General features: G+C 36.9%; 1 protein-coding gene across 1 annotated transcript in view; it reads right to left on the bottom strand.

Annotated features, from left to right (window-relative positions):
- CFAP54 (cilia and flagella associated protein 54) overlaps positions 1 to 18,417 on the bottom strand; it is a gene marked incomplete at both ends in the record, with an annotated part of 175,159 nt that extends 156,742 nt beyond the window's left edge. The window contains 10 exons of the mRNA XM_083366027.1: positions 835 to 918; positions 1,869 to 2,067; positions 2,810 to 2,911; positions 2,991 to 3,104; positions 4,258 to 4,401; positions 6,260 to 6,318; positions 8,613 to 8,784; positions 11,325 to 11,471; positions 13,635 to 13,740; positions 18,218 to 18,417. Coding sequence (XP_083222153.1) covers positions 835 to 918; positions 1,869 to 2,067; positions 2,810 to 2,911; positions 2,991 to 3,104; positions 4,258 to 4,401; positions 6,260 to 6,318; positions 8,613 to 8,784; positions 11,325 to 11,471; positions 13,635 to 13,740; positions 18,218 to 18,417 — 1,327 coding nt within the window. The remainder of the gene's footprint in view (positions 1 to 834; positions 919 to 1,868; positions 2,068 to 2,809; positions 2,912 to 2,990; positions 3,105 to 4,257; positions 4,402 to 6,259; positions 6,319 to 8,612; positions 8,785 to 11,324; positions 11,472 to 13,634; positions 13,741 to 18,217) is intronic.
- Between the last annotated feature and the right edge of the window lie 7,567 nt (positions 18,418 to 25,984).

The following is a 25,984-nucleotide window of genomic DNA, read 5'->3' as shown; positions in this document are numbered from 1 at the left end:
CCACTGAATGAATAAGTATAATAAAGTATGGGACTCCTTTATAGAAAATACAGAAGTTAACAAACGTATGAATGTTATATAAATGTATTAGATATGTATATGGATATGCTTGTATGTATGCCTGTACACACACTTGCATGTTTGCATCAGATAATTGTGAACAGAATTGTAACTGTTTCAAGGACAGAAGCAACCTAGAACTAAGAAGAAATTTCCTAACAGTAAGAACAATTAATCTTTGAAACAAGTTGTCTCCAGAAGTTATGGGTACTCCAGCACTGGAGGTATTTAAGAAGAGACTGGACAACCCTTTGTCTGAAATGGTACAGGGTTTCCTGCTTGAGCCGGGAATTGGGCTACAAGACCCTCAAGGGCCCTTCCAATTCTATTATTCGGTTTATTATAGCAACATATTATATTTTATATTATGGGGGGTTGTTTTTTCTGCTGTATCTTTTTAATTTTTTTTTTGAAGCTCTTATCATGTATTTTAATAATGTATATATGTATGTTTGTGTTTTGTTCCTTTTGTTCCTTTTTCTGTTGTTATTTTAAAAGCTATATGTCAAGCAATAACATTCGCTGTTAGCATTTACAAAACACTAAAAAAAATATGGTCACCTAAACTGTCAAATTACTGGTTATTTATTTTTCTTTAAAAGGGGAGGAGTAGAAGTTAATTTAGAAGGAGTAGAAGTTAATTTAGAAGGTGTCAAAACATTTTTATCTGCAGTAAAATTATATTTATTATGACTTGTCTTATAAATCACTATCTTACATAAACATTTTGTCATTTTAATTAATTAAGCACTGTAAAATTAAACATGTAAATACCTGCTAATATCTGTTGCATAAGTGATGAGGTAGTTATTATTGAAGAAACCTCAGAAGTGTTACTTGGAACACTGATACCACCACCTAAAAAAAACCCACAAATCTTTTCAAATACTATATATTATTTAATACTTGTTCAACTCCTTAACTTGACAAACCTGCTGCAGGAATGTCATTCCTCAAAATAGCCATGGAAGTTCCATTTATTTAATTGATGGGGCTCTAAAGTAAGGTTCATTGGACTTAAGATGTACCATTTCTGGAGCTAATTTCACATTAAGGGCAGGGCTTAGCACAATTTCATCTCTAAGACCCCACACGTACCAGGGAAAACTATTTCAACACTGTAGCAGTCAGTCCTGAAAAATCTCTAGAATTTTTACCATGATGAAAATCTTCTGAGTTGTGCTGTAAACTGGTTGTTGCTAACAGGCTTGAGGACCTGAGACAATGAGATCATTTCCCAATAAGCACCTTCTCATTCTTCTAGAACATGGCAGTTGAAAGCCAAAGAGTATTTTTCAAGTCTGAATTGCTTTCTCTGCTCCCACAGAGGTAGAAATTAGGTTTCAGTTTACCCATAATTCTAAGCGGGCAACACTTATTTAAATGTTAGGTACCTGGAAAATAATTTCCTATCCTTTCACAATTACTAATATTTCTGACTTGTCTGCCATAGAAAACTGATCAAACCTCTCTCTCTTCTAACACTGAAGATGTTACCTAGTCTGGTAACGAAACAGCTGCAAACAAAAAAACCAAGATCAGAGAACAGCGAGGACTCCACAGATCAACCCTGAGCTATGTATATTTTCTTCTATTGGTATCAGTCTGATTTCCCTAGAATATATAATATTCAATTCCCTAACTATCATAGCTATTGCTAAGAACCCTGAAAATCAGTCCATACATCTGGAAAGTGGCCAGATTGAGGAAACTTAACCTCTGTTAATTTTGTATAGAGCAGTGAGCTTGTATTTGTTTTCCTATCACTATATCATATATCATATCTATATATATATATATTCAATTACCATCAAGAATATCTGCGCCTGCAAAACAGAGTTCTGAAATAATATCACGCACTTCTACTTCATCAGGAACGGAAGGTCCAGGAATAAGAGTCCGTCTGTTTTTATCAAACAGAGCCTCCATAATGGCAAAAAAAATTGATGAATTGCAATCAAATATTTCCATCAGCAACCGTTCTGTGATGGTACGAGGCCAAGGCAGCTAAAATAAAATAAAAATATCAAGGATCATGTTGTATTTCAAATAAATAGAACTACGGTACAGTAATACATTTCTATAAAACAGTTACCATGACTGCTGAATGTTATATTGTAGAATTCGGTGTCAAGTGAAACCTGGCTGCTGTTTTTAATCCATTATAAGAAGCAAAATGTTACAAACCCGATTCTTTAAAAAAATGAATTGTTGGGGGGGAAAGCTAAAACATGCTGCAAATAGTGTGCATATGTATAACACACTATGCCATTTAATTATTAAAGATCATGACTCTGGCCTTTATACCAATGGGAGAGGCAAACGAGTAAGATTCAAAAAGCTACCGGTAATAGTAAAAGTTTCAGTGGCCAGGCACTGACAGCAACTGGTTTCTCAATAGAAATTACTTTCCAGAGATACAGCCTTCTAAGCCAGATTCCCCTGAGAAATCTATACATCAGGTAGTGGTTTCAAATACATTCGTACTTATTTGCAATTTCAGACAGCACCAAAAAACAAGACCAGGCAGGATAAAGAGTTAGGTTCCAATGTAAAGATCTCTTTTTAAAGACAGAATCTGGAAGCATAAATAATATAAACCCCTCAGTTGAGCCCCAAATCTTTTCAAAACAGGTATTCTAATGGTACAATCTCTATCTAAGTAGACAGACAGACAGACAATATGAAGGAAAGTCACCTTCATGATTTCCTATTCCGACCAGGACAAGACAACATTCCTAAAACTTACATGCTGTGCTTCTTTCAGATTAGCTTTTATTCTTGGTCTCAGAACTCCTTTTGGTCGCCTTCTTGGTTCAAACACTGTTCTTTTAAAAATCATTGCTGCCATCTGGCTCAAAGTGAAGAAATGCATGATTAATATATTACTTCTGTTTTGGAATGCAGTAATCTTTATGAAAAACATGTACCTTTACAGTTGCTTCTTTGAATTTTTTCTTTGTTTCTATACTCAGAGGTGATGAACTCATAATCTCCATTTGCTTTAGTTCATCAATTTTAATCAAAGCACGCCGTGCGAATACCTACAACATAATATATTCATTCATTTAATTTATTGTGGGAACTCTGCAAAGGCGATCAAACCGGTCAGTCCTAGATGAGATCAACCCTGACTGTTCTTTAGAAGGCCAGTTCCTGAAGCTAAAACTCAAATACTTTGGCCACCTAATGAGAAGGAAGGACTCACTGGAGAAGAGCCTAATGCTGGGAAAGGTTGAGGGCAAGAGAAGAAAGGGATGACAGAGAATGAGGTGGCTGGATGGAGTCACTGAAGCAGTAGGTGTGAGCTTAAATGGACTCCAGAAGATGGTAGAGGACAGGAAGGAAGGCCTGGAGGAACATTGTCCATGGGGTCGCGATGGGTCGGACATGACTTCGCAGCTAACAACAACACTCTGAAACTCTCACATAAAAATATTTTTGAAATTTTCTTTTTTTAATAAGGACATAGGAGGTAAAGAAAGGAAATAGGAATACTGTCTGCCCATTTTAACCTAGCAGTCCAATTGATGTTATAGATGCAATACTCCAAACCCTATCAGAGAGTCAGATTGCAAGTACTAAAAGGAACAAAGTTGGGAAAGGATTTTGGAAACACTGGCAATACCTGGGATGCAAATGTCCTTCAGTGTTTCTGCTCAAATGTCACAACTTTTGATTTGAGCCAATGAGTAAACAGACAGCAACATTGGAAACATATTAGAGAGACTACATTGGATATATAACAAATAATGAATGGGAAAAAGGCACATGAGAATTTAACCTATAGGCAGGATAGAAAAAACTTGTTTGATTAGTAATACCAAAAACAATTGATGCCCCATGGTAGCAAGAAATTAGAAGGGACAAATAAAATAAAAATGATGGCCTTTATAAAAGTAGTAATAAGTTAGTTGTGCACTTAAACCCAAATCTGATAACTCTTGTAATTCAAAAAGATTGTTGAGCAGAAAAAGGAAAAACTGCCAGAGGCAGTTAATCAATCTCCTATAAAGCACACATTGAAATCCTAAATTTTCATGTAAATAATTCCTATCCTAAATATAGACTGACAAATCTCAAATTCTAATATAAACTATTATAAAAGCAAAGAAACTCCTTTTAGCTATGCTTTAGAGAGAGCAGCTCAAATAGCAGTATCTTTTATATCTTTTAATAAAAAATAGAGATTATTACCTCTCCATGAATACCAGATTGACAATCATAGTAACACTGACAAACAGCAGCATACAGAGTGGCTCTCCATGTCAAATAGTGTACAGCTAAAAGTGGAACTGATGATTCCATACATACTGATGCCCACAATAAATATTCCAGCACCTATTAAAAAAGTATCCCTTTATTAATAAGCCAGACTGTGATTATTTTTTCTTTGATATTTTAATATATGTATTTCAAGTTATAGATCAAATTTTGACTACCTTTGGCTACCAACCTTGAGTGTATAAATCACATACCTTCTCCAAGAGTTGTTTGCTCCTTAAATTAAGTTAATACCCTTACAATCAGAAACCATCCTCTCTTCCCAGTTTCAAGCATAAAATTAGGGAGTAGTTTTTTTTCACATAAAGTCCTAAGTCACATCTCAAACTTCAGTTTTAAATTGGAGTGAGGGACTAGTCTTGCTTTATTGTATTTTCTTTATTTGCTTTATTTATTTATGTCAGGGGTCTTCAAACTTGGCCCTTTTATAACTTGTGGACTTCAACTCCCAGAATTCCTGGTTTGGCTAATGTTCCTAAAATTAATATTTTTTTCTTTTAAAGTATCCTGCATAGTAATGAAGGAGACCACTGTACAGTATCTTTTTAACCAACTCTTTTAAAAGAAAAAAAAATGTAATTGTGAAAAATAGCCACTAGATGTCACTGGAATTCAACCTAATACAATAAAAGTCCTCTATATAACCATGTAATTTTTATACTGCAAATAGCTACATTATACTTTTATATATTAAGCTTATCTTGAACATGTGAAAGCACAAAATAGTAAAAATATGTGCAAGACTATATATGGAGTATATTTTATAAATATTCCACGATCATATCTTTATAGTTCTGAAACCATCTTAGTTCTCACACTCTTAAGGCAAGCTTTATACTCTTATTTAAATATTATGATTTGCCTTTGAACTTCCCCAGAGAACTACCAGCCCTATATAATTAGCAAAAAAGGAAAAAGAAAAACAGATAATTGCTTTTTAAAAAAGGGATCGATAACCAAACAACTCCTAATTTGACTTTTTGTTCACAAATCAAATACAAATCAAAAGGGGCAAGATAAAATATTCTGAATCATGGTTTTCCGTTGCTTTGTTGATAATAACATGCTTTCTCCCACCATAAAAACTCTCTCAATAGTCACAAAGGACAAATACATATTCTTATAACAGAAAACAGCAATATTTTGTGTATTTAGCCCACAGATCCCCAACCTTTCCAGCTTTGCAGACCAGCGGGGGGGGGGGGAAGAGGAGGGAGGAAATATTTCCGTGTGAGTGGCAGGCGTGCATGCTTGCATGCACAGCTCCATTTGTATAAGCAACAGGCACAAATTAAGTTTCATGCGCACTCATGAGTACCTGCTGCTCACGCAAATGGAGCTGCGCTGCAAGCACACGCGCTTGCCGCTCACCCACCCCAGTTCCAAACGAGACATGGCCCAGTACCAGACCATGGCCCGGAGATTGGGCACTCCTGAGTTAGCCCTTAAAGAACATCCCAATGATGCATAGGGCCCATTTGGAGCTTTCCTCTAAGTTCAGGCAATGCATATTTAAATACAAAGACAATAAAAATGTTTAATAAATCATACATTAAAATGTCAAGGCAGTCATTTTGAAAATGGATTCCCAATTTCCTTACCTGTTTCTAAACCTGATCTCTGCCAAACCGCCTTTCCCCCCCCCCCCCCGCTTTTATAAGTGAATTTGCTCTTCTAGAGAAAACACATCTCTCTTCCTAATTATCTCTATAGGTGTGTGGGTTAAAAGTTTCCTATTCGAAAAATAAGTTTTGATTTCTTATTATTATTTAAGGAATGCATTTTAGTAATACATATTTGTAATGCAAATAAAAGTTTAAACATTCCCCAACACACAACAAACAGTAATTTTAAAAGACAATTTTATTTTGACAGAACCAGCAGTAGACAAATGCTTATACTTTATTTTAGGTACCTTAGCTGATTGGCCTACAATCATCAAGTGCCTGCATATGGTATACATATGAACTGTACCTATAAGAAAAAAATACTTTTAACCAATAAATGCCATCATTCTTTATTGAGATGAATTTTGTGAATAAATTAGAAACTTTCTTATTGTTACCCAACCTCATGTTCATTTAATTAATGAAACAAAAATATTAATTAAAATGTTTTTCACCCTAATTGTATCATTTCAATTCAAAGACCTTATGAACAATGTGCACAATCTTATATGTAATAAAATCACTGATACTATATAACAGGGGTATCAAACTGCCAGCTCGTGGGCCAGATGCATCATGAAGAAACCGCGCCCACCCCATTGCCGGCAACAGCAAAAAAGCTCCGATACATCGCGCTACGTCACATGACATCGCAAGTTTGACATGTCTGCTATATAATGTATCATCCCCTTAAAATAACTCAGTAAATAGTTTTATGAATGCTTTTCCTAAATATTTGTAATTCCAAAATAAGAACTATCCTCTCAGATGTACACATTTTACATACTAGTGTTAATATTTTAAAAAACAGTATCCCATTATATTTCCATCAACACTGAAAAGATGGGATGGGATGGGATGGGATGGGATGGGATGGGATGGGATGGGATGGGATGGGATGGGATGGGATAGAATAGAATAGAATAGAATAGAATAGAATAGAATAGAATAGAATAGAATAGAATAGAATAGAATAGAATAGAATAGAATAGAATAGAATAGAATAGAATAGAATAGAATAGAATAGAATAGAATAGAATAGAATAGAATCTTTATTGTAACTTTAAATGTGCACTAATACATTAAAATGAAGTTTTGTTGCATTCAGCTCTCAAATTAAGTGAGCTAATGCCTCCTTAAGTAACACCAGCTGCCTGCAATCCCACCAGGCTCAAGGTTGACTCAGCCTTCCATCCTTCCGAGGTAGGTAAAATGAGGACCCAGATTGTTGGGGGCAATAAGCTGACTTTGTAATAATGCCGCTGGGGGGAGCGAAAGCCCTAATAAGCAGGCATATACACAGAATGAAGGCTATTGCTAAGCACATTGGTTTGTGCTTAAATTGTAAGCCGCCGTGAGTCTTCGGAGAAGGGCGGGTTATAAATGGGATTAAAAAAAAATTACCATTATGCATATAACCACCTACACACTCATATATATGACACAGAGAAATATCACAGTCTAGTTTGAATGTATACATATGTATGGCAGGGGGAAAAGAATCCTGCGAATTTACAAGATGTAAGGAACAAAGCTGTTGCAGAATCTAGTAGTCCTGCTAGAAATACTTCAAAACCTCCTCCCAGAGGGGAGGAACAGAAATAGACCGTGAAGTGGGTATGTGGGGTCTCTAACAATGCTTCGACCTCTAAGCACATAGCACTTATAGGCAGTATCCTGAATAAAGGGAAGCGAGCTTCCTATAATCTTCTCAGCTGTCCTTACCTCTCCCTGTGGTAATATGATAGCCATCATACAGCAAGTTACTAAAGGTAAAGAGAAATGTGAAATGCTTCATCAGATTGTTTAAAAAGAGTTGCTTCAAAGCAAGAGGAGCGGCAAAAAAAATAATTGATAAATAAATCTCTCAAAATGGAAATCTTGTTGAAATTTTGTTTGTTTTATTGTTTTATTTGATTTCTATACCGCCCTTCTCCCAAGGGACTCAGGGCGGTTCACAGGGCATATATAAATAACGATACAAAAGTTAAAAGTAAATTAAACCAGTGCCCAATTAAAATACAACAATAATAAAATACTAAAAAACCAATTAAAAACCCATATTCCCCCATCAGGCCAGACCAGCTAATTCAAATAAGTGGGTCTTCAGCCCGCGGCGGAAGGATCGGAGGTCTGATGCCATCCGGAGCTCAACCGGCAGTTGGTTCCATAATGCCGGAGCACCCACAGAGAAGGCCCTCCCCCTGGGGGCCACCAGTCGACATTCCCTGACCGGAGGCACCCTCAGGAGGCCCTCTCTGTGGGCACGCACTGGGTGGAGGGGAGTTGACGCCGGCAGCAGGTGGTCCTCGAGGTAACCCGGACCCATGCCATGTAGGGACTTGAAGATCATGACCAGAACCTTGAACCTCACCCGGAAGACAACTGGTAGCCAATGCAGCTCGCGGAACAAAGGTGTAACATGGGAGTACCGGGAAACTCCCAAGACAACTCTCGCGGCCGCATTCTGTACCAGTTGGAGCCTCCGAGTGGTCTTCAAGGGAAGCCCCTTTTTAAAAGATTTTAAAAGATTCCTCCAATGTGGGGCAGCATAAAATAATATTTAAAACCGCATTCGGAGTTTTAAAAAGCATGGCATACCATTGTAGACAATCCAACATAAATGTTCATGGGGCAAAGTAATTTGCATGATGAGTTGCAGTATGGTTAAGATATTAAAACATGTCTTTCCAGAGTCTTGATTTAGCAGGTCACTGTCTTTATCACATACCATTTTATAAAGGCAAATATTCCTTGCTTGCAGAACATGGAGCTAAAATGAACAATAAGAAATTACTGAAATCAGAAATATATCGTCAAAATGTTACAATCTGATTTCTACAACTACCTGTAAGGACTACCTGTAAGGTTAAACTACAAAGTAAATAAATATTCTAAAGAAAGATAATATTGAGAAACTTTATACAATAATAGTAAATAATAGTAATTGAAACAATCACTGTCATTTAATTTAAAAGAGAAACTGATAAGTCTAAGAAGATATTTTTAAGCATCTAGAAGTTAAACTATTCTTTCAATATTGTTCACCTAATTTTAGAATACCCTAAACATAGACCAAAATATTCCTTTAATCCAATAAAATGGAAATTCTATATTGAATCAGTCTGCACTGGGCTTAGTTTAATTATAATCACAAAAATGCTCTAATGTTCTAAGTATTTAGTAGCATTTAGTTATCAAAGAATTACAATAGTTCTCATAATTGGAATCATGGACCAACTTATTGGAATATTTTTTTAAAAAAAAGGGTTCCAATAGCTCATTCTTCTGTTACAAACACCTGGTTTTCAGTTATCAACTTTGAAAGTGAAATATTTTTTCTCTACTTTGAATGCATAAAGAATAGATACAGTACCATCACAAAACAGATCCATTTCTGAATAATGTATTAAACAAGTGACAACATTTTATTTCATTTACATTAGATTAAGCTGAATTTGTACAAGGAAATGTATGAATTAAAACTTTTTTCTTAAAAGATAATCATGAAGATCCCATAGTAAACAAGTATAATACATTTTAGTAATGAACTAACAAAATAAATACAGGATATTGACAATTCAGCAATTATTTTGTCTGTATAGCCAGCTCTCTATACATGTGGAATACAGGTAGTCCTCCATTACAACCATTCATTTAATGACCGTTTAAAGTTACCATGGCTCTGGAAAAAGTTACTTATAACCATTTTCACTTATCACTATTACAGCATCACTAAGGTCATGTGATCAAAATACAGATGCTTGGCAACTGGCTCATATTTACGATAGCTGCAATGTCCTAGGATCATGTGATCACCTTTTGTGACCTTCTGACAAGCAAAGTCAGTGTGGAAGCCAGATTCACTTTACAACTGTGTTACTAACTTAACAAGTGCAGTGGTTCATTTAACAAATGTGGCAAGAAAGGTCGTAAAATGGGAAAAACTCACTTAACAACTGTCTCACTTAGCAACAAAAGTTTTGAATTCAATTGTGATCGTTAAGTCAAGGTTTACTGTACCTACTTTATACCAATAAGCTTGAACTGGATTTTGTTAATGGCTAAAGAAACCCAATCTAAACATTTGTTTTTCATACATGAGGTCTGACATCTTACTCATGTTCAAAAGAGAGCACAACAGAGGATGCATTGTTGTATAATGTGCACATGTGCTATAATTATATATACAAATGCAAATTTAGAAATTATCATAATGTAAATGAAAATTTGATACATCTCACCAATATAAAACAATGCAGGCAGTCCTTGACTTATGACAGCAATTGGGATTGGGATTGCTGTCACAATAGCAATGCTATTGTAAACTACGTTATCACGTAACTGCATTGCTTAGCAGCAACATCAGAATCCTGGTGGCCATCTTAACCTCAAGACATCCAGGTCAAGTGGGGAAGCAGTGGAAGTCCCATGATCACAATAATGTCGCAGGAGAATATGGGGGTAGTGGAAATGTGCCCTGGGACCTGGGAAAGGTCAGGAAAAATGGAAGCCTTGGGAAGGCCAGCACAGGCCAAGTATGAATTGGGGGAAGGTGTGAGAGTTTGGAAGACCAAATGCAGGCCGTGAGTTGGGGGAGGCGGGGGAAGTGGGGGTACTGCAGCATAGCACATGTACAAGAAGGCCAGGGGTGGATAACAAGGCAGGGCGATGTGCAGGAAGACGAAGAGATTCCAACTCGCTCTAGCACCTTTCTTTCAATCTGTATTCCCCATTGTGGCCAAGTTTATTCTCTTGTAATCCTTTCCTTTCCGATGAATGCAAATACAAACATTAAATCCGTTCTTGCTAATTATCTAGTGGCAGCGTGAACATTCCAAAGGGCAGAGGAGTGGGGGAAAAGGAAAGCTGAAATAAAACCATAATCATAGTTGTGGTCACATGATTCTCCACTAAGCAACTAAATCACTTAGCAACCAATTTTTTATCCCAGCTGTGGGTCCCTAAACAAGGACTACCTGTAATGCAAGACAGTTTACTATCAAAATCCAGAAATTAATTATGGGAGGGAAAGAGAAAATTACATTTCTAATACTTTGCTCTCAACAATTCATGAATGGATTTCACAAAAGAAAGAAGCCATCGGCTATATTTTCTTTCTGCTCTCATTTTTCTAAACTTGTTCCTAGAATAAAGTGTAATCATCTTGAAAAAAAATCGCATATTTTCTTCTCATCAAATAATACATTTGGAATATAATATGGGTCGTATTCATGGTCTATTACATGAAGCCTGACTAATGCCAAATTATAGAAACATTAAATAACATTAACAGCTGTTGTAAATACTTACTGTACGTGTAGCACTTTGATCTCTAAATCCATTTGGGAAAAAATTAGACTTTAATTCATGTGCATCTAATCCAGGATTGTTTATATTTATACCACTAATTTGTTGAAGATACTGCTCATAGCAATACAAAAATGCTAGCTTATATTCCTGAAAACAAAAATAATTGCGTTTCACATATATTTTCCATAAAATTGTTAATAGTTGTACACAAACAGGTAGGATAAAAATGCAATAATGATAATAGTCCCTTGAAAATGAATTATACTGAATTAAGTTGTTTTACATACTTATTGAATAGTTAAACGTAATACTTATTGAATATTTAAACTTATACATTTAAAGTTCAATAAGCTCATATAACAACTGAATCTACTGGAATTCATTTTCAAATAAGCAAGTTTTATAAGTTAGTAAACCGGACTTATGAATACAGTACAAAAGACATTGGGATATTTTATTTATTTACTAGTTTTAAAACTAAGTTCTTCTTTATTCCAAATAAGAACAGTCTCAAATAAACTTTTTAAAATACTTTCATTGAGAAGAAACATTAATATAGACAAAATTAGTAAAATTATCCCTTCTGCTCATATTTCACAGCAACTAGTAAGGATTCAGTTAATACACAGTAATAACCATCATATGGTTCATTGGATTTTGATCAGTATATTGTATGTAATATGTTTAAATAGTTTATAATTTATGACTTGGTGTTGTGTAAACCTAAACATTTACGCTCATTTAGCAAAACAAGTTAAACTAGATTATGGTTTAGGGTAGGGGTAGGCAACCTTGGCTCAGGAATTCTGAGAGTTGAAGTCCACGAGTCATAAAAGAGCCAAGGTTGCCTACACACCAAGAGGCATAATATCTCTAATAATAATCACAAGTAAACACTCAGATTGATTTCATACAAATCTGTATTAAATATCAAAAACAAATATGAATAATAGGTTCATAGAGGTATCTTTAAGTAATATTAAATATATTCAGATAATCATCAATGATAATTGACAGCAGAATTTCCATCCCTAAGCTGTGCAGTCATAATGTGCAACTGCATTGGTAAGTGACAACCATTACTGAAGAGCTAGTTACCATTGTTAATCAAATCCCGTAGTCATTAGGCAAAGCAACTTCTAACCAGATTCCCCATCCAAGTCAATGGAGAAGCCAACAAGGAACTTGCAAGTCCCAGGCCAGCATGCAGGTGAGTGGTTGCTGCTGGACTGTAGAGGGAGCAAGGGAGTGTGCTGGAGTACAGGGGACGCACAGTGAGGGTCAGAAAAGGTGCATGAAGGTACAAAGTGGTGCATGAGACATGTGGCAACAGCAAGGAGGATGCGTAACATTACAAGAAGCTGAATATGAAGCACAGCACAGGTTGGAGAGAGTGCATGAGAGTGTGAGGGAGCATGAGTGGCCAGTGAAAAGTGAGCACAAAGGGACTGGAGGAGGAGGTGCAGGTGGGCAATGAATTTCTGGGGAAGGCATCAGGGAATGTTGCAAATGTCAATCATGAGAGCACTGAAAGTGATTGTAAGTGTAAATCAATTGCCAATCACCCAGATTGCAATCGTATGACTGTAAGGATGCTGGGATGGGCAGAATTAAGGACCAGTCATGACCACCATTTGTTCAGTGCCACTAAAACTTTAAACAGACACTGAATAAATATTAATAGGTCAAGGACTACCTGTAAACAGAATGGAAGACACAGGGCTCAAGATTGGGAATACAAAATCATATAGTAGTTTTCTAAAATGCACATTGTGTAAGGCTATGATGAGGCAATTGAATCATCTTTAGGGTTATAAAATGCTGAATTCAGACAGTACCGTGTGAAATAATTTAGAATTTAAAATTATTTCAATCAATGCTTATCATTTTAAGATAGTATGTCTGCTGAAATTAAAGCTTAAAATATTCCACATTACATATGTTGGACCAGTTCTAGAGTTTGTTTCTGAGAAAAAGTGGACATTCCTTTTAATGAAGACCTGTTGAACCACTGACTGAAGAAATGGGGTAAAATACAGTAATTTTTGTCAATTCCCTCTTCCTCTTCCAACTTTCTACCATTATTCCCATCAGTTTCAGAGTTCCCTAATATTCAGTAAAACCTCCTTGTCTTTACAGCAGTCCTGATTGCGTCTCCTAATTCCTACTATGTAAAATTGACCTGAATTGAACCCAACTGAATTAAAATATTATATGCAAAACATCATTTTGCACAAGTTGGTGAACACTCATGCCTATATACATGTAACAGAAATCTGATAAAAGTGATTCATCAGAATCATTACTTACTTTCATTTCCATAAGCTGATCACCAATTTTCACAAGAGTTTCATTATAATACCAATCTGGGAGACGAGGCCTGTAGTTGTTCCAGATATTAAACAAAGAAGTGGTTCTAAATAAAAATCACCACAGGAAATCACTTACTGAGGTATGGTAATAATCCTGTCGGATTAATATTTTTAGAATGGCAATAAGACAATAGTGCTATATTTTACTGGATACCCTAAGTATTCTAAGAACGAAAACTGTTTATACATGTTTATAAAGTAACAGGTATTTAATTCATAAATATTAACACCAGTTTCATGTAGTGGCTAAGCTTCAAGCTAGAAACCCAACAGACAGTGAATTCTACTCCTGGCTGAGACACAATGCTAGTGGGGTGATTTTGGGTTAATTGCTTTCTCTCAGCCTTAGAAAGTGGCAAACCACTACTGAAAAATGTTGCAGGGTCTATTCCAAGCAGTTACCAGGAATTAACTCTGCCTTGAAGACCAAAAAAATGTTATAAATAACAGTAATATTTATAAGATATCTGAAATATTTTAACCTATTAAATTATTGTTTGATTGATGTATTGCCTGTAGAAGTTTTAAACACCATAAAATATCAAAATATTATTTCCATAAAACCTCCTTGAGATCTAAGTAACTAGTAAATTATAATGTGGAAATCTTATTACACTAAAGCTGGAAAAACAACAGAAACAATCAAAGAGATCCAAGAGAAACAAATACACTGCTTGAACGCTGAAATCAAGAGATACTATTTTATGTTGATATGCATCACATAAATTAAAGATTAAATCAAACCAGGAAGCAGAAAACAAAGATTAAAAGAGAATAGCAAATAAAAACATGTAACATATAAAACACTTCCCAATTATATTACTGTAGCATGCTCTCCATGAGACCTTTGTGAAAGCAATCATGAAGCTACAACTGCACGTGCAGCTCTGCAATTTGCCATCTTATACCACTGTGTGAGCTGAATTAGCTTCCAATTGCTTTTCAGGTGCAATTCAAGATGCTGGTTATTATTTTTAAAGCCTTACATAGCACAGATTATTAGAGAGACAACCACTTCCTGAGAATGTCTGCTATTCCACTAAATTAGATAGAGTGAGCACGCTCCAGATATCTTACCTCAAATGTTATAACCTAGTGGGAGCTAGGAAGCATGACTGTAGCTGACTTGGCCACTTGGAATAGTCTCTTACCTGAAATTGGGAGAGGGTAACTAGTTTTTAGTTTTCAAGAAAGTCAAGAAAACACTGCTTTTCCCCCAAGCAATGAACTAAGATGGGGTTAACTCAGAGGGTAATGATGCTTTGGTGGGAAGGGCATGGTATGTAAATTAATTAGTTGCAGTGAGATCAGTGGGTGAGATAAGTGGTCATATATGGTTTTTAAATAAATAAACTAATAAAGTATATCATAAAATGGATAATATAAAATGGGAGAAAACTGCAGGTTATCCAAATAACATCTGCTCTATAAAATACACTTAAAATAAGTGACTTTTACCTAATGACAGTTGTGAAAGGGGGAAAAAAGAAATGTTACTAAAAATAATCTTATCTCTCCTATTATTTTAACTTCATTCTTGTTAAAGCTCTGATAAAGGGGTGTGTGTGTTACTTTTCTTCCTGTTTCTTCCTGCAAACAGAAGTTTTCACCTTGCTATCAAAGCTGCAAGTCCCTGTAACTGGGGCAAAGGAATATTCTATTTCCCTTAGTAACAGCTGTAAATACCTAAGGAAATATTTTTGCTAGAAGGAAAACACAATGCAAAAGGAGCGAATACATGTTGTCGTAAGACAATGGTTCTACAGATTATCAATTGCAGGATATACTAGCAGACAATGTATATAACTTGGGCTTTCATAGTGACCACTGAATAGGGATTTCTTTCTTACTGGCTGTTGCCATTAAGAATTTATCAAGTTTTTAAAATAATAATATAATATAATATAATATTTGCATTTGTATACCGCCCTTTCCCTGAGGACTCAGGGCGGTTTACAGGGAATTAAAAATCAAAACATACAAAAGTTAAAACCAATTAAAAAGCATTAAATCACCCTGTACATTAAAACCCCAGTTAAAATTTTCTCCTCAGCCTGGGCCCGAGAGCTCAAAGAGCCAGGTCTTCAGGCCCCGGCGGAATGATCGGAGGTCGGGAGCAGTCCTCAACTCTACCGGCAGCTGGTTCCAGAGGGCAGGCGCTCCCACTGAGAAGGCCCTATCCCTGGGTGTCACCCGCCGGCAATCTCTCACCGGCGGAACCCTGAGCAGACCCTCCCTGTGAGAGCGCACTGGGCGAAGGGCGTTTGATGCCGGCAGCAGGTGTTCCCTCAAATAACCCGGACCCAGGCCATGTAGGGCTTTATAGGTGATAACCAGCACCTTGAATTTCACCCGGAGGGCAACCGGAAGCCAATGCAGCTCGCGGAGTAGAGGTGTTACATGGGAGTATCGGGAGACCCCCATTACAACTCGCGCGGCCGCATTCTGCACCAGTTGAAGCCTCCGAGTGGTCTTCAAGGGCAGCCCCATGTAGAGAGCGTTACAGTAGTCCAAACGGGAGGTCACAAGCGCATGAGTGACTGTGCGTAGGGCATTTATAATAATAAATGGGATAAAAAAATAAAGTGTTTGTTGGAGGAAATGAAATGGGGAGATTTGTCTGTCCTTCCTAACAGCAGATTTGCAAATATTCACTGAGCAATAAGTACAGGATGGTTTCTGAAAGCTGTAAAGCAAGCTATCTCAGCCGAGCACCATCCATATCTCCCGAACAATAATTCCCATCAGTTTGCAGCTATTTTAAATCAGGTTTCCATAATTTAATTTAATTTAATTTAATAACATTTATATACCGCCCTTCTCCCTGAGGACTCAGGGCGGTTCACAGGGCAGAATAAAATAACATAACAATAACAATAAAATAATTGCTCTTTCATTTCTAAAAGTTTATACATTTTTTTCCTATAAGCCAATTACTACAGCAACTCTTAAAGAAAAAAATGAATACAAAAAGAAGCTGCTAGATATCAATTTTATTCTGGTGGTTTTGTACACTAACAATTGATACAGATGTAATTCCAACCAGCTTACTCTTGCAAATGCTGCTCATTTGAACAAACAACTGGTACGATCAGAATGTCATAAGAGAAGTTCATAGAAGATCTAAGGGAAAAAAACCCTCTGTAAACCATAATCAGGAGACATGATATTCTGTGATCTCATTCCTCATTGGCCTCACAAAAGTAAACATATCAGCTGCACTTGAAGAAGTAGTATTATTAGTTTGTTAATTCACCCAATTCATCTCTATGGTACGTGTTTATATCAGGAAAGCTTTCCTATCTGTGGTTTGCCGCTTCTATGAAGAATCCAGCTTCTAAAAACTAAAAGCTTCCTTGTTCTACTTCAACAAATAAAAAATATAATTGTAATTGGAGCTGTGAAAAATTATAAATCTTCATGTGCAAATACAGCCAAACCTTATAAGAAATACCTAATATTTTATATTGGATTGTTTTTAAATTTTGCCTTGTAAACCGCCCTGAGTCCTTTGGGAATACGGCGGTATATAAACCGAATAAATAAATAAATAAATAAATATGGCTTTAGTAACCATACTGAATGCAGTAATCAAATAAATTAATTTTAATAAAAAATCCATTTATCTTTCTTTCATCCTTCCCTTGTAAGCTCCTCTGCCTTCGGAACAGCTTCACGACAGAGTAGACCAAAACAATATTTCTCCAGAATGGAGATGCACTGATGGGAGAAACATCATTTGATAAATTCCTCTTCCTGACAAAATATTCCAGGCAGGAGAGGAAGGGAAATGGCAATCACAGCATCACACTTTCAAAATTGGGGTTTTCCCCCCCCCCCATATTGTTAAAAGATAAAGTCTCCCTTAAGTCATGCTGAACTCCTGATGTTTATCTAGATCAGTGTTTTTCAACCTTTTTTGGGCAAAGGCACACTTGTTTCATGAAAAAAATCACGAGGCACTCCACCATTAGAAAATGTTAAAAAATTTAACTCTGTGCCTATATTGACTATATATAAAGTAATTCTCTTGAATAGGAATCAAATAAACACAAAGAAAGTATTTTATAATTACTTTTCAATTTTTCCCATGGCACACCAGGCAACATCTAGTGTGCTGCAGAACAGTGGTTGAAAAACACTGATCTAGATGTCTTGTTTTCCTGACAACAATAAACGGGTTTGCCACAACCTTTTCCGGAAGGTTTTGTTTTTTTTCCGCTTCCCCGGGACGCTTAGAGTCCGGGGATTATTTGGTACTTTCCCACCCAAATACTAACGAGGTCCGACCCTGCTTAGTTTTTCGACAGCCTCCATTAGAGGCTCGATGCTCCCTCCTAGTCGGACATAAAAGTAAAATACAAACGCAGGTGTGAGTTATGTTGAATCCACTCAGCAATCAGAAATTGCTACAGGGAAGGACGGAAAAGGAGGGAGTAGCCCGCGAGGGAGGCGAGATGCTTCGGTCGCCTTGGATCACGAGAGTCGGGAAAGGAGAAGGAGGTTCCCTCTCCGCTTTACCCTCGCCTGTGCAGCTCCTGATCCTTGGAACTCGCGCCCCCCGCTTCCCGTTTCCGCTTGAGGAGGCCCAGGCAATCGCTCAGGTCGGACTCGAATCGGTGAACCACTGGGTTTCTTGGATCCACAGAGCCATAGAAAATGGCGGGGGCCGAGGGAGGCAGAGTCGGGGAACGCGCTCTGCTTTTGGGCACCTCAGCCATAGCGCTCCCCTCGCTTTCGCCCGTTCTGCTCAAGCGGCGGCGGCGGCGGCACGCGGATGGTTGCTAGGAGACAGGCCAACAGGCCGAGCGAGCAGAGAGGGAGGCGGGGGCAGGAGGATCTCGAGGGGGAGGAAGCGAAGGGAGGGGCGGGCGCTCGCGCTTTCTTTGTCCTCCGGGTTGCTCGCGGGGTTCCTTCGGCTTTTGGATGGGGGGGGGGGTGGTGCATTGCGTCCCGGCATTTCCAACTATGGTAGTGGGGTGATCGCCCCAAGTCTTTTGTCTATGACCATCCAGTGGACTCATAGCAGAAGAACGTTTGCCTTCCCACCTTGTGTGAGAAATGCGAAGCAGCGTGTTCTATTTAAACCAGGGGTCTTCAAACTTGGCCCTTTTATGACTTGTGGACTTCAACTCCCAGAATTCCTCAGCCAGCAAAGCTGGCTGAGGAATTCTGGGAGCTGAAGTCCACAAGTCATAAAAGGGCCAAGTTTGAAGACCCCTGGTTTAAACATTTCCTGCTGTTTCAGAAGTTGCTTCAATAATACTGTTTATACCGGGACATCTTCCCCACTAACGAGACACAGGAATAATTTTTTGTTCACCAAATCGTTCATCTATATTTTTTCCCCCTAGATTTTCTCGAAAATGAACACTTAAGCTCCCACCATGCAGTGTTAAAAGTTAGTGGGGAAATTCGATTTGTAAAAAAAATGCATTACAGGTAGTCCTCAACTTACAAACACAACAGCCCAAAATTTCCATTTCTAAGCAAGACAGTTGTTAAATGAATTTTGCCCTGTTTTATGATATTTCTTGCCACAGTTGTTGAGTGAATCACTGCAGTAGTTAGTTGCATGGTTGTTAAGTGAATCCGGCTTCCCCATTGACTTTGCTTGTCAGGTCACAAAAGGTGATCACATGATCCCCCAGATACTGCAACCATCATATACATGCCAGTTGCCAAGCATCTGAATTTTGATCATGTGACCACGAGACTGCTGCAACAGTCGTAAGTGTAAAATATGACCATAAGTCACTTTTTTCAGTGCTGTTGTAACTTGAAACGGTCACTGAATGATTGTAAGTCGGGTCAAACCAGAGCTATGTATTTGGCTTTGTTACTGGTTCTAAAGTTTTACATTGTGAAATGCTCTTAAAATATTCCCACAGGTCAATCTTTATAAGCAGGACACAGGTGAGAAAGCCATGGGAGAATGAAATGAAATAGCTTTCATCTAAATTTCAGTCTGCAACTGAAGATCACACAAGGCCATGCATGTTTTTAAGCCATGGTAAATAAAACTAGCACAGCATTATTTTCTATCTAATAATGATGATAAATAGAACCACACTGTACAACACAGTAACCCTGAGAACCATAGGATCAAAGAAATCATATAGGATGACATCTTTGTGTGCCTTCATTTTTTTTCCATAACAGGCACAAATGTTCCATGAGTCAAATATTATTCTTAAGCAAAGAAGCAGACCTGGCTGCCACCCAGAAGTTAAAATTGTTGCTTCTTATCTGAAAGGGAGAGGAAAAATTTTCATGAAAAGATAATGGGGTATTGGGACATTTGATGGATAAAGGGAAAATAGGAGAACAAAATAGCTCCAGTTTCAGGAGCTATTTTGAATGAAGATCTGTAAGTGTAGTTATTCCAGAATAGAATTTGCTACCAAAATAAAATTGTAGAAGCAGTAGGTGATATTTTTGATTAAATTCCTTTAGTTTTATGTACAGCAGCAAATTTGCTTTTATACAGTAATAAATAATATTTTTGACTTTTGAACTGCTCATTGGGGCTAGTATTTTGTTAACAGCAAGAATCAACCATCAGGTTTTCCATTATACTGTAATCTGAAAGAAGTCTGAAAATAAAATATAAAGAATTTCTTCTTTTGTCTGGTGTGGATGACTGACATGTATTAGAATAGACAATGGCAGCAAATAGTTGCAACTAATTGTGTAGAAAACCGGGATGGCATCCCTGCTCTTGATTGGCACATAGCCAGAAAAAAAGCTAGAATTTCTGGGAAGCCCAGAAAATAGGTGGGGTTTGAGCCAGATAACACTGGCTTCACCCCAATACCGGAGACACAGGCTTTTTTGCCTTTGGCATTTCATGCCAGCAGTGCAATTCCATGCAGTGTGTAAAGAGAAGACCCAAGCTAAAATTTTGATTTAGTTTCATTTTATTTTAATTAAAATCAGTTCAAAACTATTGCATTTAATATCTTCCCCATATCACTTTCAAAACTTCAGTTCAGCAGCAACTTCTAGTTATCTCTATGAATATGTATTTATTTGTTAATATTTCATATTTTTATATTTCTCATATTCATATATATTTCATATTAACTGCCCATCAACCTCAGAGAAGGGAATATATGATATATATGACTGGATCATATCCCAACCCAGCTACAGATTTTTTCAAAAGTGGATCAATCAACAACAAGCATCTTGTCTTCACAGTAGCTGAAAAATAACTGGATAAATCTATGCAGTGAGTTACTGCGATACATTTTGCCATAAGATACCCACAATGAGGTCACTTGATACATGCACAATGTCAGTAGTTCCCTGTCTTGAATCTCCATTTATAGCAGTCCTTCTGAAGTTGTGACAAAAGGCAGCATATGAATATTGTAAATAAATAAATGAAGATCCTAAATATTATCATGATATTATAAACAGTACATTTATTGTGTTATATATATTTACAAGCGTGTTATTTTATATATAATATATTTTACACACTTGAATGTTTCAATGACTTATTCTGTATCCTATACTACGGGTTTATCCCGTGGTATGCATTTTCCCTGAAGCGAAGATTTGTATATTCAATCAGATATTAGGCCTGAAACTCTGCAAAAATTTGTCTAATTTTTGTTGGAAGTATATTTTGAGTGATTTCTTTCAAAAAGCAACAACTATAAAGTAGTGTTTATTTTTTCCCAACAATGCCAATATAGTGTGTATGTATGTATGTACAGTATACGTATAGATAGAGGGAGGGAATGGAAGAGTATTTTAACTGAAATGTGTATGGTCAAACATTTCTAAGTCATTCTATTACTCAATATTTACTTTATAATTTTCAGGTGTTTTAACAACCCATAGTGAGGTACTTCCTGTATTATTTTTTATTTGAGACCAGCTTAATCAATATATTTCACAAAATACAGTATAATTAACTATAAATAGTTTTGAAAGGAAAGGTCTTCATCGTGGTTCAGTCCAAGCTGGAAATAAACATGGCGACTGCTTTAGGAAGAAGGTTACAGTTTATTGAAGAGGGGAGCCAGACAGGAAGATGGCTCTGGCAGAAAAGAGGAAAAAAGGGCTGAGCACATGTAGGGAGTGGGTTTTTATACCCTCTGGAGCCTTTTGTTTGAAGTTGTTTCCTGTTCCTGTTTTGAGGCTTTGCATTTCCTGTGTTGTGTATTTTGACCTGTGTCCCTGTGAGTTAATCCTATAATGTCCTGTCTTAGAGTTTGGGTGGGGTATGTAGATTTTAGGTGTCTTTGTCTTCTTAATCTTCTAGCTGGGGGCCTCCATCTGCATTTCTATAGAGCTGGTTTCTGCTTGAGGGAGGGAGACCTAGGGCTATTAAGAAAAACTGGGCATGCTTTTCTGCCTCTTCAAGATCCTTTGAGGAAATATATTTTTCTGCTCTTTTAATATTTCCTTCTCTGGGGGACTGACTTCCCACAATAGTAAAATAAGATTATATTTGTGTTCTATAAATACTGGGAAACATTAAATGGCATAGATTTCTTTGTTTTGGTTCTTGTTATTCTGTAAGATTTCTTCATCTCAAAGTTAGGTTAAGTAGAAATACATTTTAGTAAATTATTAAGAGTGTTTTGAGTTTCAGCTGGACGTAACAGTTCTTGTATGCTTTAATAACCATGCAATGCATTCACTGTTTGAAGATGCTAAAAACATTTATCCACAATTATTTTATTGTTATACAGAAATTAATTTTTCATTGGCTAGGTTCACACACTGCAATAAGTCATTACATGGTGTTTTAACTGGCACATACTGTATTATGTTAATCTGTCAACCATGATTTACAAACTGCAATGTTTGGGTTTACACAATACATTAAGTCACTATAGTACAGGATTCTAAAAAGAGAATTTTTTAGTACAGCAGCGAAGTATTGGACTAGAAATTATCCAAATTCTCTCACAGAATCTCACCAGGAGGACTTTGGGCCATTCGCTATTTTTCAGTTCAACACATCTCACAGTGTTAATATTAAATAATATTGGTAAAGAGAGCCCCATCTTTGCCACTTCGTGCTCTTGAAGTGAAAGCAAAATATAATTTGAATAAAGAAATAATTAACACCAAACAAAGAAACTATATTAGGACTTAATGCAATGTGTGAGTACAATCAGTGTTGAAATTGTCTACATGTAGGACACATATAATTTCTTCTAAAATTATACCCAAGCAATTATATCTTGCTTCTTGGAATATAATGTTGAAGGAAAAGTCTTCATGGTTCAGTCCAAGCCAGGGATAAACAACATGGTGACTGCTTTAGAAAGAAGGTTGCAGTTTATTGAAGAGGAGAGCCAGACAGAAAGTTGGCTCTGGAGAAAAGAAAGAGGAAAAAGGACTGACCACATGTAGGGAATGGGTTTTTATACCCTCTTGAGCCTTTTGTTTGAAGTTGTTTCCTGTTCCTTTTTGAGGCTATTTCCTATGTCATGTATTCTGACCTGAGTCTGGGTGTGCCCTTTGGCATTTGTAGGTTAATCCTATTATGTCCTGTCTTTGAGTTTGGGTGGGATATGTAGATTTTAGGTGTCTTTGTCTTCCTAAACCTCTAGCTTCAACCTTACTGGATTTACATCTGCATTTCTATAGAGCTGGTCTCTGCTTGGGGGAGGGAGACTTGGGGCTATTAACAAAACTGGGCATACCTCTCTGCCTCTTTAAGATCCCTTTTAATATTTCTTTTCTGGGGGGGCTGACTTCCCACAATAACTTGAATTAACCTATAAGTAAGGAACCAGGAAATTATATACTATTTGTTCGCATATCCATTTTCATTAAAATAAATAAAATGCTTAAAATTTGTGAATCCACAGATAAAGTTCTGCCTTAAAATGAAACTCCTAAAATTTTTATGTTGATAAAAATTGTTCATTTAAGAAGAAGGAGTTCACTGAAAGACTCCTAATGGACTGTTATTGTTTTTTAATCAGAGCACTCAGTCTTCAGTAATGGCTGAAGATTAACATTGCTTACCAGACCAGGCACAAAAGATTGATAGTTAAATATATGATGCCCCTGAATATTTTTTTCTTTTCTCTTTTTTAGATAGTATAGTTATAGCATAGACTTAGCATCAGACACAGCAATAAATATCAGTTCTGCAAAAGTTCGATCTTACATTCATCAGCAGTATTTCCAAGTTCTTGGCGTTATCATAATTCTGAATTACAGAAGTAATATTGCCCTAACCCAGGGGTCGGCAACCTCGGCTCTTTTATGACTCGTGGACTTCAACTCCCAGAATTCCTGAGCCAGCTATGCTGGCTCAGGAATTCTGGGAGTTGAAGTCCACGAGTCATAAAAGAGCCGAGGTTGCCGACCCCTGCCCTAACCCATGTTTTAAATCTCAACTTTTTCTTAGGATTCAAGTCAATAGATTGTTAGCTATTCTTTTTCCAGTCTGCACAGTTTAGAGCTATTTGTTTCATAAGGGTTCTTGCTGACCTTAGCAGTGCTAATTCCTATCTCATCAGCTTCAGTCCTTACAAGTGATAACCAAATAATTGTAACTCATTTTTATGTACCATCTCCAGATGAAGATACCAAAGTAAAAATACATTTATATTTAACAGTTTTTCTAACATACTGAATAATGCTGTATTGTTAAGTTTTTATTTTCCAATAGTCATCTTGTTATTTCCTGCAGCTGCAAAAATTTGCTGGAGGTGAACTGGGTAGCATGAAAGGGCCAACAATATATCCTTCCCAAGCAGTTTGTGGATAACTACAGGAAGGAAAGAAAAACTGGAGTCACATAGTTTATTGTTACTAGAGAAAGAAAACTATGATTCTCTAAGACAGATCTGTGCAACTCACAAATAGCAATGCTGAGGGCATTAGCCATGTATTATGAACTGCCAGATATTTGACAACTACCACTTGATAGCAATCCCTTTTCTTTTTCATTCCAGACAAGTGTCAAGAACAATAAACGCCTGTTGGGATATCAAGATAATGGGAAGGCCCATCTTAGGATCTAAAGAATATAAATGTGCTTATCTACCTTTTAATTGTTCCATGATTAAACAGAACTAAAATTAGTATAAATAATAAAGCTGATGTTTTGCTTTCCTATTATGATTATTCATTTTTTATTTCTTCATTTTTGAACCCAGAGATATAATGTAGTATGCATATTAAAGCTGTATAATCAGTGCTTTTTTGTAAAAGAAAAAGGTGCCGGAACTCACACATGTCATACAACCCACCTTGCCTACCCTACAAGGTTCTATCCAAAAAAGGTGCCGGAACTCTTTTCTGAGCGTTCTATGACAAAAAAAAGCCCTGTGTACAGTATAATTCTCTGAAAGGCACAAGTGCAAAGGAGCTCAGAAGCTCCTTAACAAAGGTAGATGAAAGTGCAGGCGGCTTCCCACAGGAATGCTTGCAAGCTTTCTTGGCAGCAGGCAGCTTATTGCCTGGGGAACATGACATATTGGGCTGTAGAAAAAACCTGGGTAAGGAGGAATGGGCTGTATCAGGCTGTTTGTAATCAGCTTCCTCCAATATGACAGAGGTGAAGGCAAAATTCAGAAATCCATACTTCTGAGTCCTATTTTAATAGCGCAATCTGATTCTAGAAAACAATAGATAAAACAGAAGAAAAGGTATGTTCAGCCCAGCCTCTCTACTTCAACTGCTGCTATGCAAACCTAACAACTAACACTTTTTTGTCCCTTTGTAGATTAACTTTTTAAAAATGGCATTAATTTGGTAAATCATTGGCCAGGAGATGGTGGGAAAACTAGTAGTACGATGGAGTTTATACCTTATCCAAGTGCTGTTCTGAAAGTTACTGCCATCCGGTGCATTTTCCAGTTACAATATTTTGTTTTACTGTATCTTAACATTCTATTCATCTGGGATATATCTTTGACAAATACCACAGAATTTAAATAAGCAGTCTCTATTTCTACCTCTAGACCAGAGGTGTCAAACTCTCAATGTCACGTGACATGTCGCGACATATCGTGACTTTTTTTTCCATTGCCAGCAATGAGGTGGGCGTGGTTTCAGCATGACGCATCCAGCCCACAGGCCAGCAGTTTGACACCCCTGTTTTTACATTGTTAATACAGGTAGTCCTCGATTTACAACAGTTCGTTTAATGACTGTTCAAAGTTACAACAGCACTGAAAAAGTGACCTGTGACTGTTTTTCACATCTACAACTATTGCAGCATCCCCATGGTCACATGATCAAAATTCAGATGCTTTGCATCTGGTTCATATAAAGGGGTCTTGGGGTCCTGCAATGTCC

This window comes from Vipera ursinii, assembly GCF_947247035.1.
Source record: "Vipera ursinii genome assembly, chromosome: 6".
Lineage (NCBI taxonomy): Eukaryota > Metazoa > Chordata > Lepidosauria > Squamata > Viperidae > Vipera > Vipera ursinii.
The sequence above is the reverse complement of the archived record's forward strand: the minus strand, read 5'-3'. Positions and strand labels throughout refer to the sequence as shown.